General features: G+C 36.6%; 1 protein-coding gene across 2 annotated transcripts in view; it reads right to left on the bottom strand.

Annotated features, from left to right (window-relative positions):
- Positions 1-5,518: 5,518 nt before the first annotated feature.
- Gcn2 (eukaryotic translation initiation factor 2 alpha kinase Gcn2) overlaps positions 5,519-15,504 on the bottom strand; it is a 119,700-nt gene continuing 109,714 nt past the window's right edge. For both annotated transcript variants that reach the window (XM_071594564.1, XM_071594565.1), the window contains 3 exons: positions 14,479-14,851; positions 7,643-7,809; positions 5,519-5,704 (listed from right to left, as the gene is read on the bottom strand). In XM_071594564.1, coding sequence (XP_071450665.1) covers positions 5,578-5,704; positions 7,643-7,809; positions 14,479-14,851 — 667 coding nt within the window. In that variant the 3' untranslated portion in view covers positions 5,519-5,577. The remainder of the gene's footprint in view (positions 5,705-7,642; positions 7,810-14,478; positions 14,852-15,504) is intronic.

Here is a 15,504-nt window from a genome sequence, read left to right as displayed (position 1 = left end):
ATGCACTAAAATAATTCAGTCGCTGAAACCAGTGGAAGAGTCAATTAAGGGACGGCGCGAACGCAGTCCCTACTACCAAAAATTACGCGCCCGAGTTACCCACAGATTAATACATAAACATTGAAATATATTATTGATAACCACTCATGAAAAATATTCAAGCAATAACTTGTGCATATGAACATATTTAACGAAACATTACATGTATAACAGAAGCCAACAATGCCATGAACGCACACAATGAAAGCTTATCATGTATCAAAGAAAAGTTTCTAATATTTATTGTAAACTGCTAAATATCATTAAAATATAGTTTAATTACTTTGGTCTACAATCATGAAATATAAGAAAACTGGCACTTTTATTATTGTAAGTTCATAAAGTAACTACATTGGATAGCCACTAGAAATTAACATATGATGACATATTTAAAAAAATGCAAATATCAATTAATTATACTTTCCTCTTTGCAATTGAAATAGGTACCCCATTTCCATCCATGGAATGCCACTTTCCGAACCAGAATTATGGACACACCATCTCCTACCAATGATTGGATTATGCACAATTTTGTTTTGAACATGCTCTTTATTTGGGAAAAAGGCTCACTGGTGCTAGTTTCAATATGGTTATACTCGAGAATGATGACAAAAATTGGAAAGTTTTTATTACTCTTTTGTTTCACCTAATTTTTGAAAGGAAGTATTGTGAAATAGGAAACTGAACTGGCTGTATTTTTCTGTATATATGATGTTATTTTATATTTTGTTATCTACTAATTCTGCATTTACTACAAGTCTTATGCAAATGAAAATTAAAAGATATGGTTGAAAGTATTTAACTCAAACTTCACTTAGGGAGTAAGCAGGTATTTCATCAAAACCATTGCTGCCAAAATAACATTGCATGGAAGCCTATGATTTCATCACATTAAAATTATATTTACTTCTATTTATAACATACATATTGACATTTTAATTTGCTGTGGATGCTTCTATTTCAAATACTTCCAAAACTCTACATTTATTTAATTGTCACCCAATGCAATTAATACCTCCAATATATGTAAATTTTTCTACCAGTTATTTACATCAATTTTGCTATCTGTGATTGACTCTTATAGGTGAATGATTAATTTCATAACAATTATACTGTCCAGAGTTTTAGCCACCTTATTCCATTTTGTAAAATGCCAAATTTTTCCTTCTTGTTGTCACAGTTCCATTAATATTCTTATTGATCTTATGCCTTGATGAAAAATTCATGCCTAGATAGCTAAATATTACAGTACTCCCCTACAATCTATCCTTGTAACTTTCTTTACCATAGAGGCCTATTCCTGATCTCAGGGAGCAGCATTCAAATGCAAAGAGGAATTCAAAATCGTAAGATCACAAAAATTATCATTTTTATGTTTCCTACATTGAGGTCCTTGATGCATAATGTTGAAGTTATTTTAATCCAATTCTGATTCTGAATCTAATCTGCGTTGATAAAATGCATTTGTAATGTTTCAACCTCATCAAATATTTTTCTTCCCTCACATCCATCAAAGGTACACATATGCCTTCAATGTGTCTGCCAACAGATTCAATAATGGGTTATCTACTGCAAACATGAGTGACTAGATTCCCGAACTCATCCTTTATTTTCCATCCACAAAATCACATGATGAAAAATGCAATCATCCATACACACCTTCAATAATGAGCCCTAATTGGTGGATGTATATGATCAGCAGGCTTACCTGCATTAGAATTGAATAACACACCTGGCAATTGGGAATCCAGTTTTGTACCCTTCATTCCAACCTTTCCTAGGCATATTTGATCATACGCTTCAACTACACTGATTGGCTAGTACATGTTGATGAAATCAATTTGATTTGTTTTTCAATTTCCTAGAGTTTCATTCTTCGCCGAGTATTTTTTAGCTTCTCAACGCATTTTGTTCTCAAATGTTTCACATCCTATGCTGGGTGCTTCATCTGGAAATGCACTGATTAAAGTCTTTGTTTAATATATATAGGAAGATGCACTGCGAGGATATGGTAAGTTTGCAGAGGAAGGGTGAAATTGGTGTGCTCTACAGCAAGGCTAAATCACTATTGGGAAGTAGGAAGGGAAGATCTGTGCAAACAGAGATAAGTCAGATAAGATGATAGTTGAACACAGAAAAGATCCAAGAGAGATGGAAGGAACATTTAAAAGAACTGTGTTGTGAAGAATTTAGGCCAACAAGGTTAGACATAGAAAGAGAACATGACGTAGAGGAAGATAGCTTAGGTCCAAACATACTCGACTATGAGATAGAAAGGGCAATAAGGTAGATGAAATCAAATAAGGCCTTGGGAGTAGACAACATTGCTGCGGAACTGGTAAAAGGTGGAAAGGAAGGAAAATGTGGGAGGAAGAGTCTATATGAACTGATTTGTAGTATCTATGAGGAAGGAATCTGGCCGGAAGATTTTGTGAGGTCAGTGTTAGTTCCTATTCTGAAAAAGGTAAAGGCTACATCATGTGAGGACTACAGAACTATAAGTTCAGCTAAAGTTGTTCTCAGGAACATCTACAAAAGGATTAAAGAGTAGGGCAATTGATTACTTAGGGGATGATCAGTTTGGTTTAGGAAAGAGAATACGATCAGGAGATATTTGCCTGTTTTGTAGATTTAGAAAAAGAATTTGATAGAATGAATTGGGAAAAATTAATGAGTATATTGAAGAAAAAATGGATAGATTGGAGGGATAGGAGGGTAATCCGCAACCTGTATATGTCTCAGACTGCTCAGGTGTGAGTGGGAAACGGGGAGTCCGGATGGGCAGTGTTAGGAAGAGGTTTAAGGCAGGGTTGCCCATTATCACCATTGCTGTTCAACCTGTATGCAGAGGAGATGATCAAAGACGCATGGGAAGAACTGGATGTAGGAATGAAAGAGGGCGGGAATTCGTAAAATCAGTTAGGTTCGCTGATGACCAAGCTTTAGTTTGTCAGTCAGCCAGGGGGAATTGGAAATTCAGTGCGACAGGTATGGGATGAAAATCAATATTAATAAAATAAAGGTAATGCGATTCTCTTGAAAGAAAAAGGCTAAGCTAAACATTAAAATGGGAAAGCAAAAACTAGAGCAGGTCGAACAGTTTACGTATCTCGGTAGTGTTTTGGACCAACATGGTCAAAGTAGTAGGGACGTAAGGAGAAGAATTGCGCTAGGCAAAGAGGCTTTCACAAGGAGGAGGGAGTTGATGAGAGGGACGTTGAGTAAGGATGTTAAGAAAGGACTCGTAAAAACTTTTATATGGAGCGTAGCTATGTACGGCGTGGAAACGTGGTCGTTGAAGCAGGAGGATAGACGTAGACTGGAGGCTTTTGAAACGTGGGTGTGGAGAAGAATGGAGAAGGTGAAATGGACCGAGAAGAAAACAAATGAGGAAGTAATTGGTTTGGTGGGCGAAGAGAGGATTTTGTTGGCAGAAATCCTATGGAGGCAGGAAAAATGGATGAAGGGCGTATTGATTGGTAGTGGGATGCTGAAAACTGTAATAGAGGGAAGAATGTTAGGCAAACGCGGAAGGGGCAGGAACAGGATAAGGATGTTGGATGGGATGAAGGGAGGAAGGAAGTACTCAGAGATTAAGAAGGACCTGATGTAGAGAAGGTCGCTGGATTGTTTTGTATGGAGTCACAAAATATTTATTTGGTAGTTATGTCCATCCAAAGCCTACCTTAACCACTAGATTACCTTATGACAATATATAGAGCCGTCAATGATCACTAGTTGTTAGCCATTGTTGCCCTCTCCTTCAAATTTTAATTGGTATTGGCTTTTCCTCCCCTATATTTTTAGAGATCTTGGAATTAATATTGCCAGGTGGGCTGATCTTTTCAACATTCTTCCTATTGACATTATTTTGGTGTTTTTAAAATTCTATAGGCAACTTTTAAGCTTGTGGGAAGCACTTTGCTTTAGAAGGATCACAAAAATCTGGATTTGCATGATTACCAAAATCTGGAAATATTTACTCCAAGAACTTAAAAAGAGGAAGGGACCAATTATCGCCAGATTAAATTTGAAAGGAGCAAATATGGCTAATAGCCATAAATGGCAATCTGGCTTGATCTGGCATTAATGGCTATGCTGCATTTACACGTATCACAGAGCGTTAATAATCATATTTCCTGATGATGCAACCAGAATTACAAGAGAAATATTGGAGAACAAAATAAACAGCACATAGAAGCCAAAAATTTAAAATATGAAAAAGCTTTAGTTCTAATGATGAAAAGAATTGAAAGAATTAAAGACAGGAATTTAGGGAGATGGGATTGAACGGAATGAATGCATAGACAAATAAGTAGCTAAAAAGGAAAAGCATTATACTGATGTTGAGATTGAAATGACATGTAGGTGCATCTTACTCTCTTTTTACTTTTATAATTGTTAGTCTAAATATTCCCTAAATTCATGAAAAATGACGTACTGGAAAATGCAACAAATTCATAGTGTAAAAATCATTCGCCTTGATCGGGATCCCTGAATGTCCACCCAAGTGCTTTAGCCAGTCAAGCTACGGAGGCTTCCACTTACACTCCGAGATTTTGAGGGTTTTAAAAGAACAAGATGTTGTGATGAAATACCGTACATACAATGTTGATAAGCAAACATTGAGGGATCCAGGTATGAATCCCAGTCAAGGCAAATGATTTCTACACTCTGAAATTGTTTCATTGTAATGCATATTCAGTGGATGACTCTGTTAAAAGCTACTGCCTGGCATCCCTAGCAGCTTCTAGGATTTTACTGAAAAAATGATTCTTGCAAATACATCTCATGACTTTCTTATCCCAGAATCTAAATTTATCTTAATTGAAGTGAGTTTGAAATTGTGATTACTTAAAAATCAAAGAGGTATACTCAGACAGAGCTTAAAGATGTACTACATCACTTCTGTTTATAATTAAAATATACACTGTCTGATCACTTTTGGCGATAAATGCTTTGCCCTGCCTTCAGCTTACTCACCAGACAATTATCTTATTGGTGTCATTGCATTTCCATCACCGACAACTTCAATGTCTCTGTAAGCACCATTAGGAAAATATTTCCAACATTTTGAGAAATATCCACCGTACACTAGAAGGCATTTTAAAGTAAGATCCCTTGACAAATTTGATTACAGAAGATGGTGAATGTCTGGGATTCTCAACATTCTAATTAGCAATAATGTCTGATAAATAGTTTGGTTGGCAACACACTCATGTAAAGTTGAACTAATTAGTTACCTTGTATCAGACAGGCAACACTTTTTCTAAAAGTATTTCAATTAACTTCGCTACTATATTAATTAATTAGCATCTCCCACCACAGAAAAAAACTACACTGTGAAGAAATACTGCAAAACACACACATATGACATGATCCAATGGATATCTAATGACAAGGAGAAATGGCCTCGATTCAGATTTTATTCCAAAGTGTGGAAATAACAACATGAGAGAGGTGATAGCCAAAGCCAATATAATTTTCACGTTTTTTATTTCAAAGTGTTATAATATTATACGATGATCATAATGTGGTTCACATCAGCATTTTGTAAACATTGTCATTTAAGCTGTATAACACTATCACAGAACAATTTTTTTCAAATTTTAGGTCATGAACTTCATCACATAACCGGGTGAGGTATTTACGGTGACGAGGCAACCTGAAATAAAAGAGATGATTAAATAATTAAATAGAGTATAAAATTTGAAGCTATTATTTCAAGGCTGGCCAAAAAATTCATGATTTACACGCTGCATAAACACACAATATTTTGAGTAATATTTTACCAGGACTTTATGGTATAACTCCAATGTATATTCAAAACTTTTCGAATTTACACTAAATATAAGGGCAAAATTTGAATTCATCATAAAATATTGAGAGGATTCCATTATTAGTATAAAAATTAAAATTTACCATTTACTACTGATCAATTAGTTTTCAATGGGTGAAGGATCATTAAGCCTAAAATATAACAATGTGACAGACATATATTAGGTGTTATAAATTTTGCTTTCAATTTATTTTTGATGAAGTTTGTCTTTATTCATCATATCACCAGGCTGCAGATTCCAACATTGCCTTCAAGCCTACATAATTTACAAGAGATAATATGAAAAAAAATGCTAGGACTTTGGAAAAACTACTTGTGGGTTCTGCACCATGCTAATACAACAGCTCCAACTACCTTCTAATCAGTTCAACAGATTCAGGCTTGAGGTCGTGGAAGTTCATCATAATGAAATAAGGACAATTTGCACTTTTCCACAGTTTATTTAACGTACGACGCAGTGGGCTCTGCTTCCTAGAAAGTTACCTGTTTAACCCATCTTCCCCCCCCCCCCCCACTATCTCCTACTGATAATTCCTTCCGTATGTCCTTAAGCCTTTAACCCCCTGCTATACAACAACCCGCTCCTGACACTTCAGCCCCTCGTCCCCCACTTTGCGGTTTTTCCTGCCATTAACCCCCCATTCTTCGCTCTTTATAACCTCTCCGCCTCTCCTCCCCCCCCTCCTCCTCTCCCTCCCCAACCACATCTGCTGTCCATATAAATAAGGTCTCCTTACTATTTAGTTTGTCTTGTACCTGATGATGACTCTGTGAGTTGAAACGCGTCGTACGTTAAATAAACTGTGGAAAAGTGCAAATTGTCCTTATTCCATTACCTTCTAATCATTAATCTTTGGTAAAAACTGTAAACAACTGTGATGCTAAAGCAACCGCACTTAACCGATATGGCCCCCTGACAAAGTTTTTGCTGTCCAAGATGAACAAATAGATTGGAAGGCCAACATTTTTTGACCATAGACGATAAAAAATACAAAATCACAGAGTGAGCTGAAAACTATAACAAAAGTATGCTCCACAAATGTTTTAAGGATTGGAAAAAATGTTGGCATTATTGCATCATATTTTATGAGAATAACTTTGAAGAGAAAAATATTTAAAAACATTAAATTTCCCATTGTTTATTGATCAACCTTGCACATTACTAGAATCAAAGTAACTTTTTCAAAACAGCGAAAATGTGGGATTTTAATACTATGAGTATTTGAACACACACACACAACTCTAACAAATGAAGAACCTCAGAGAAGCAATACAAAGTTAGGTCTAAATGAAAGCTAATTCTATTGTCCTTAATTAAATTGGTGGCCGTAATAGACGGAAGGGAAGAGATAACAGTTACATTATACAATTATCAAGGACTTCATTGATTCATAATCTGCAAAAATAATTTGTTTTACATTTTTATTTAAGTACTTATTGAACAACCAACATATATTAGGAAGACTTATGTAATGCAGTCCTAACCAATGCAACTTGCAGAAATGCAAATTTAATTTCAACTAAATTTTTAAAGGAGAAATATGTAAAAACCTCTATCTCTAGGTCAAGTTTTGGTTTAAGCTAGTAAACTACCAGGATATGTCTATATATTCAAGATACACACCAAGTTTATTGAGAACTGTTTTTCAGTCATGTCTGATTCCAATTTCTGCATTTTTAAGGCATTACTTAAGGGATTCTTTCCTCCACAGTATACATGATAATTTTGATTATGACTAAATAGTAGTTATTTTTATCACTCACTTTTCAACAATTAAACTGACACTAGCTTCAAATGCTTTTTCATCGCCATCCACGTCCAGCAATGAAACAATTGTTCGGATGACTGGACCTTCCAGCTGAACACCAAGAACTTCAACTCTGACTCTTGGGGAAAATCTTTGTAGTACCCCACTCAGATGAGTCATCATCTGTGAATAAACAAGGGGAGATAAATAAAATGATACCCAATACAATTGAATATTACTTTTTATATGTTTTGATATGTATTTGTTTTGTGTAGGGTTGATTGGATGGGCTAATGGATCAGTTAAAACATACCATGAGAGAAAAAAGAGGAAAGAAACAGGGGATTAGTTCCAGCTGCTTTAAGTGAAAGTACCTTAAGGCCATAGTGTCTTGTGGTTGATTAAACTTGATTTGTAATGATGAGTTTAACCCATAAAACTTATTGAAATATATCTTCTTCGAGAGGACTCATGTCACCAAACTGTTTTCACAATTATAGATGCTTCTCAAAGGCATACAAATAAACTTCTGATATCTATTTCCATATCAGAGATATTTATTTCCATTTCATAGTATTTTTGGGCTCTGCTCCAACTCAACTCTATAAAATTATTTTGAAGAGTAGTTAACCAGTCTGAGTGAGTTTTTGATAGATCCAGGAAGTTTAACACATTTAAGTCCATCATAAACCAGCACTAAATAAATACTCCCTGCATTACAATAAACCATTCTTCAACCCCATACACTTCTTGTCTCCCTCCTTTAGTCTGTTCTATCTGTTCCGTTCTAACCTATCTCCAATTCATTCATTCATGCTAACCCTGTTCCATTGGATAGTCTTCATTAAAAAGTTAAGTAGAAGTAGGCAGTAGGTCTTCATTTTACGATAATGATACATTCCATTGGTTTGATTCCAAAGTAAAAATATCATTATCATAATTTAAGCCCTAAGATACATTGATTTCCTATAGTTCATTCCACATTACCCATTTGGTTCTAAAAATACATACTTCACACTGCATATAAATATTTATACAATGATTTGAGCAGTGATAAAGGTGGGAAAAGGGACATCAGCATGGATGAAAAAAATTTAGGTCAAAGTGACTTTTTTCAGCTTGTGATCCACACCCTCCCATCTTCCCCTCTAGCCTTGTGTTTGTCCTAAGTCTCTATCCTTTTTCCCTATATTAATAATAATAATAATTTTATTTCCCCAATTGACAAGTACATAGTATGGTACAGAATATCATACAATTATGTAATCGTATATGGTACGTCAAGAGGTACGTACGCATTTGGTCACATTTGATCAAGAGTTTATCATGCTCAACCATATCAAATGCTCTGGACAAGTCAAAGAATACACCCATTACATTCTGCTTGGAGTTAATTTGTTGTGTGATGGTGTCAACTGCATTGAAAATTGCCTGCTCTGTTGACTTTTCTTTTCTGAATCCAAATTGTTTTGGGGATAGCAGGTTATTACCTTCAAGGAATTCTATTAGCCTTTTATTAAACACATACTCAAATATTTTTCCTAGCTGGGGGATTATAGATATGGGCTGATAATTCCCCATATCATTTTTTCCCCTTTGTTTTTATAAATTGGTATTATCTTGGATACTTTGAGGGCATCAGGATACATGCCTTCTATCAGACTCTGATTTACAAGTAAGAGTAAGGGACTTAAAATTTCATCTATATAATTATGAATTATTTTTTCTGATATACCATTAAAATCAGTTGAGGGTTTTTTTCCTACCTTGGTAATGTGTGAGCAAAGCTCTGAAATTCTGCATGGTTTAAGAAAAATAGACTTGTACGACGTAGCAAATGAGATATTGATACCATGAGGAGTATCTTGTACATTAACCATCGGTAGCTTTAAGAAGGAACTATTGAATTTGTTTGCCAGTTTTAATCGGATCCGCTGGTTTATTTTTATCATTCCTAAATTGGTCTGGTAACTCCACTACATTAGATCTAGAATTTTGTTTAATTATATGCCATGCCATTTTTCTGTTATTGGTTGCTCTTCAGATTAGTTTATCATTATATTCTTTCTTTGATTTCTTTATCATAATACGATACAGCTTTTTAAAGTTAGAATATTCATGGTGCAGTGTGTTAACTGCAGAGGACATATTTTATTGTGATTTTATCCTTAATACCCTGGACAAATGCCTAATTTCTGGAGTGACCCAGGTTTTTTTGAATGGGTTTAGGGTGCTTAAATGGTACAAGGGGAAAGGCTGATTCAAAGTGAAACAAAAGCATTCTGTAGAACAGGCCGAAGTTACTGTTCAGGGAGTTATTCTCATTCAACAACTTCCAATTCTCTTGACTCAAGAGAAGTTGAAAGATGCTGACATTAGGGTCACTAAAGACCCTCTTTAAGATGGTAGGGGAAACAGCAGATTTGCTAATTTCAGACAGATTGAAAACTGACATAATTGCCCTGTGATCAGACAGAGCTGGGTTAAAAACAACAGTTTTAACTTGGGATTCTGGATAGTCTGTGAAGATGTTATCCAACAGGGTATTAGAACTAGCTGTAACTCCTGTAGGATTATTCACCAAGGGTTTTAAGTTATAGGAGGCTAGTCGAGAAAGCAGTTCTCTTTGATTATTACCACCAGTAAGGAGGTTACAATTGAAGTCTCCTGTGAGAATTATTGTAGGCCTCTTAGAATAAGTTGTCATACTATAGAGCAAATTGTCCAATTTATCAATGGATTCCCTAAGGACCCTTCCTCCGAAGGGTCCTACTGGTGATCGATACAGTGCAAATATAATATGAATTTGCTCATTGACAGTGAGTTTTACCACTGAACATTCAAATACCTGTTCAGTGTTCAAAGGCTGCAGATTTATCTTCGGTTTTTCATGCACAATAGTGTTTTTTACATAAATCACCACTTTACCATTGCGTTTCACCTTTCGACAATAACAGTCCCCTATCAAATATCCTGGAATTGTGACATCCAGTACACTCATCCAAAGCTTACAAAGGCAGATTATGTCCAGTTTGTCTATTAAAGTTAAGGCTTCAAGGTCTTGTAACCTATTATATAGACACTGTATGTTGAGAACTAGGATCCTGATCTTACTCTCCCCACTGGAATGAGGTTTATTGTCTTTGCCACTTTGTATTAATTCAGTTCCACTGCAGTCTGGCGCTTGAATAAAAAACGTCTCAGGGTCAGGTCACATGGCCACTTATCACTCTACAGCACTTCATCTCGAGTATGAAAAGGCACTCCAATTTTAAAGCTTGCATTTACACCCTTTCACTCAAGCTTACTCACCGTTATAGGGATATGAGGAAAGTTCTTTCTCAGGAAGCGGTCTACAGTATTTTCCGTAGTCCCACCTGCCAGTTTGCCAAGATGTAACCACGCTCTTTTTACACCAACAAGATCTGTTGACAACGTATTTTTTCCCACTACCAGTTCGCGATAGTGCTTGCCAGGTTTTTCGTGGTGCTCAACCTTGTGGTGGGCATGTGTAGCCGTCATTTTGTTGGATTGAGAGACGGAGATACTGTTGTCTACCTTTTCACTATCCACCATCGATAACTTGACTGATTTTTTTTACCATTTTTTGTTACCGTTACCCAGTCATCAGTTTTTTTGTCATCAATCACATCACTGCTCTCAGTACTTGTGATTAGGTCTAAACGTTCCCCAATGAGAAATGCATCTTTCAAGACAATGCTGGAATCTGCGCACTTTTCACTCGTGAGTTTGCAAGATGAATCATGATCGATTCGAACCATTGATATTGCCTTAGAATCAACCTTAGGCATGCAGCTTTCAGTGGAAATATTATTCACAGTATGGCCTTGAAGCATCAGTTTGGTGTGAGTGGGCTCACGATCATTTCTTACTGGTTTCCTGGCACATACATCACATTTGAGAGAATTAATTTCACTTTTTTGGGATTCTATCAGTTGTACACAATCCGCAAGTTTAGATTTCAGATCTAAAACTAAATTGAGTAGGTCTTCTTGCTGAGTCTAAATTTTTTTCAGGTAGTCACATGTCGAGATCGACTGTATCAAGCATAATTTGCATCGATAGAGAAGATTTGCACTGTTTGCAATCGTGTTGGCTAATGTTTTGGATACACCGACACAGCTAGCATGATCAAAAGTATTGCATCCGAAATCACACTTTAGAAAAACCTGATTAACGGCTATTATTTCAGAGCAGTACACACCCTCATTATCGCCATCCGCCATCTTGATATCGTCTGATTTATACATGTGTTATACCTGCAATATTTATACCTGTGTTAGCCGTGGTAGTCAAGGGGTAGAGCGTTGGACTGCTGACTGGAGGGGCCAGGTTTGATTCCTGGGCAAGCCTCTCTGGTCACCTGTAGCTCCACCCAAGCTATGTGATTTTTTGGTTACCAGATATTCCTGGGAAACAATAACTGGCACAGGCAAAGGAGCTGGCCCCCTTATCCTGATGTGTGAATTTCACATGCCGTTTCGGCTTAGTACTGGATGAACTCTACCATCACCTACCACGCCGACCTTAGGGTTGATTACTGTGTTTATGGTTTATATATGTATAAAATGCCTTTTTATTAGTACTGCATCACTGCACCTTTTACATTCGCAATCTCAATAATTTGAAATAAAGATAAGTTTCTCTATACTCTGAGGTTTGCCTCCAATTGTGTAAGAATTTGAGGTTTGGATAATATTTTATTATACACACACAGAAGTGTGCCTATCTCCTGAAATAACAGAGGCAGATGTTACAGTCCTTGGCACTAAATATTAGTTGGGCTACAGAGCAATTGCATAAGTGACTAAGATGAAAGATCAATAAAATAAATTCCCCTTTTATAATAGAGGTTTTCTTTTGTATTGAAGTCAATTTGTTGGACTTCATATCTTGATCCCCAGAAAGAGAATGTACGCATGAAACTGGTGCAGGTAGAACATAAGTTTACATGAGATATATATGATGTTGTGTTCATTAATTAAAACCACCAACCTCGAGGTTGGTTTGATAGTTGAGGGTAGAGCTCAACCAACACAAGGCCGAATGGCATGTAAAATTCACGCATCAGGGTAGGGGGCCAGATTCTTTCCCTGTGCCACCTAAGGTTTCCCAAAAAGTTCTTGTACTTGAAAAATCACCCAGTTTGGGTGAAGTTAAAGGTGCCCAGAGGCATCACCCAGAATCTAACCAGGACCTTCTAGTTTGCAGCCTCATGCTCTACTCACTGGACTACTATCTCACTTTGATACTAGCTATGGATAATGTAACGCAGCATCTAAACCAGTAAATATTTAATTGCATAGTGGTATTAAATAGAAAAGAACTGCAATCAATGCTCATTTATCTGTACAATGATAAATTTAAGAGGATGTGTGTGGCCATAATGAGAGTTTTTACATGCAAAATGAACCAAATTCATTACGTGGTGAACCAATCATAAAATGAGGATACACTATACTCAATGCTGGTGGGATGCTAGTATATAAATTGGAGCTTTCTGCTAATGACTAATTACAGTCCTGGGTTCTAAACAGTGTGATCCCTTGGAACACTCAGTAAATGTCAAGCTGCATTAAGTTCTGGTTTCAAACTTCCCAGGAAATTGCAGAAGGCCGACAGAAAGGAACTGTCTCTTCCGAGCATGAATGTTTAAATTTGACACATTTTAGAATTTAATACGATGTACAGTGTAGGCGTGTTAATTCCATATCCATCCAAAACCTGCCATAAATGTTAGCATTTCAATTTAAATGTTAGATTGCAATTTCAAATAAAACAAACAATGTGACAACTACTATTATCAACTTCAAAATTAAAATCTGGGCCGTTAACTGCAATAATGTTAAAATACTGAATGAGACATACAAATACATGGGAAAACTTTCCTAAAAATTTATTTTGCCATCATTTCCCTGTAATTTATAGCGCCATTTTTAAAGTATAAGGTGAGCTGACTCTCATATGTACATATAAAGAGGTATTGGGGAAGGGAGGGGATCGAGATGGTGCGGGGGATAACGTACTGGCTTCCCACCCTGAGGGCGCGGGTTCAAATCCCGGCGGTGTTGAATATTTTTCAGAGGTATCTCGATCCCTACTTGAGGTGCTTTGTGGAGGGCACTTTGAGTGAGTACGCCGTCCGTCGGATGGGACGTTAAACTGCAGACCCCTTGGCGCCTTTCGTAAAGAGTAGGCTAATGCCGACGACGGGTTTCTCTCCACCCTTCATCCTTTCCTGTCCATCCCCTATGGCGCAAATGACCTTAGCTGTCGGTCGCCTCCCTTAAAAACTACTACTGGGGAAGGGAATGGGGGCCGTTTCTTGTTTGGAGTGGTTTGGAGAGATAAGGTGAGATATAAGAACCCTAAAAATAAACATTGCATAACTCCGAGGTCTACGTCCAATGTAACAACATGTTTTCCCTCCCTGTTGAATGATATTGAACTTGAAGTAGTGTCATGTTTGTTATTTCATTTGGTTTTGTTTTCATATTGTGTAATAATAATGACAATTGTACACAATCCATATTCCTTACATCTTGCCTTATTTCTCCGACCCACTCCAACCAAGAAAAAACCTTTCACCTCCCTTTCCCTAATATACCTATGCATACATATGTATGAGACAGCTCATTTACTCGGCCTTGAAAATGGTTCTTGAAACCATTGTTGGTTGAATGTACTATGTAAGGAAGTATACCAAGACATTTCAAATTCTTCACATTGAAAATATTCACATAACCAATTTATATGAATGGCTCATGGGTGATTAAATGCTTCAGTATTGAAGACACGTACTAAAACAAGCTCTATAATTAATGGACTCACCAAATTCTCATATCTTTTTCGTATGTGCAGAGCTAGCTTTTCCACAGTGACGAAATGTAAATTAACTGAAGCACGGGGCTGGGTTGAAGATAGTGTTGCTGAAGAAAACTGAAAGCTTGAAGACGTGAGCGAAGAGGGGGAAGATGAAAGAATAGAGGACGAAGATCCAGAAGAAGTGGTTGATGGCACGGAAGCTACAAATGCGGCAGATCCATCGCCACACCCTAAATTGCCCTTGCTGCTCAAATCCATGCCACTTCCACTCAGGCACGCTGACTCTGACCCCAGGAGGCAATCTCCTCCCGATGCAACTCTTATCGTCTTCTGCATATGATCCACCAAGTCGCATATGTTCACTCTTCTTTCATTGTACCTGGGAAAAATAGACACTCGTGAAATAATAAATGAATGCATGCTATAAATAAAAAAATATAAGCCTGGATTTCAGGTGGGCTAGTTATATTTAATGCAAACAATGTGGGATAATTTCTTCATGATAAACAACAACATGGTACAGGTATACTCGTTACTGATAAGGGTGCTAATTATGTTGAATTTTAACTCAATACTGGAAAACAATACGGAATGTGCCTCTCTGGAGAACTGTGAATGGCGACTAGATAATATAATACATGAGGCTCCACACTTAGCAGGTTTTCTTTGAGTACGAATGATGCAAATAGTATTCAGGGGGGGTTGTTGCCCACTTCCATGAACTAAATAATAATGACATAGTACTAATTAATGAAGCCCTGAGGTATATACAACCCTTGTATAGCAAATTGCCCCATATTACCTCTGAACTCAAAGCAATTTAGGACATGTTTAATACTTGAATATATGAGAACAATATCACTGACCACTGTGTACTGATAATTGAAATTTCAAGAATTTTAATGGTATATTACATACATAAATATTCAAGATGCAGAATAAGTAATGAGAAGAGTTTGATTGCTAATGATGAAAATGTGCTTAAAAATATCATTACTGGTGATATATTGTGGTCTTATGGTCATGATTCAG

This window comes from Hetaerina americana, unplaced genomic scaffold (assembly GCF_022747635.1).
Source record: "Hetaerina americana unplaced genomic scaffold, ioHetAmer1.1.p SCAF_63, whole genome shotgun sequence".
NCBI lineage: Eukaryota > Metazoa > Arthropoda > Insecta > Odonata > Calopterygidae > Hetaerina > Hetaerina americana.
The sequence above is the reverse complement of the archived record's forward strand: the minus strand, read 5'-3'. Positions and strand labels throughout refer to the sequence as shown.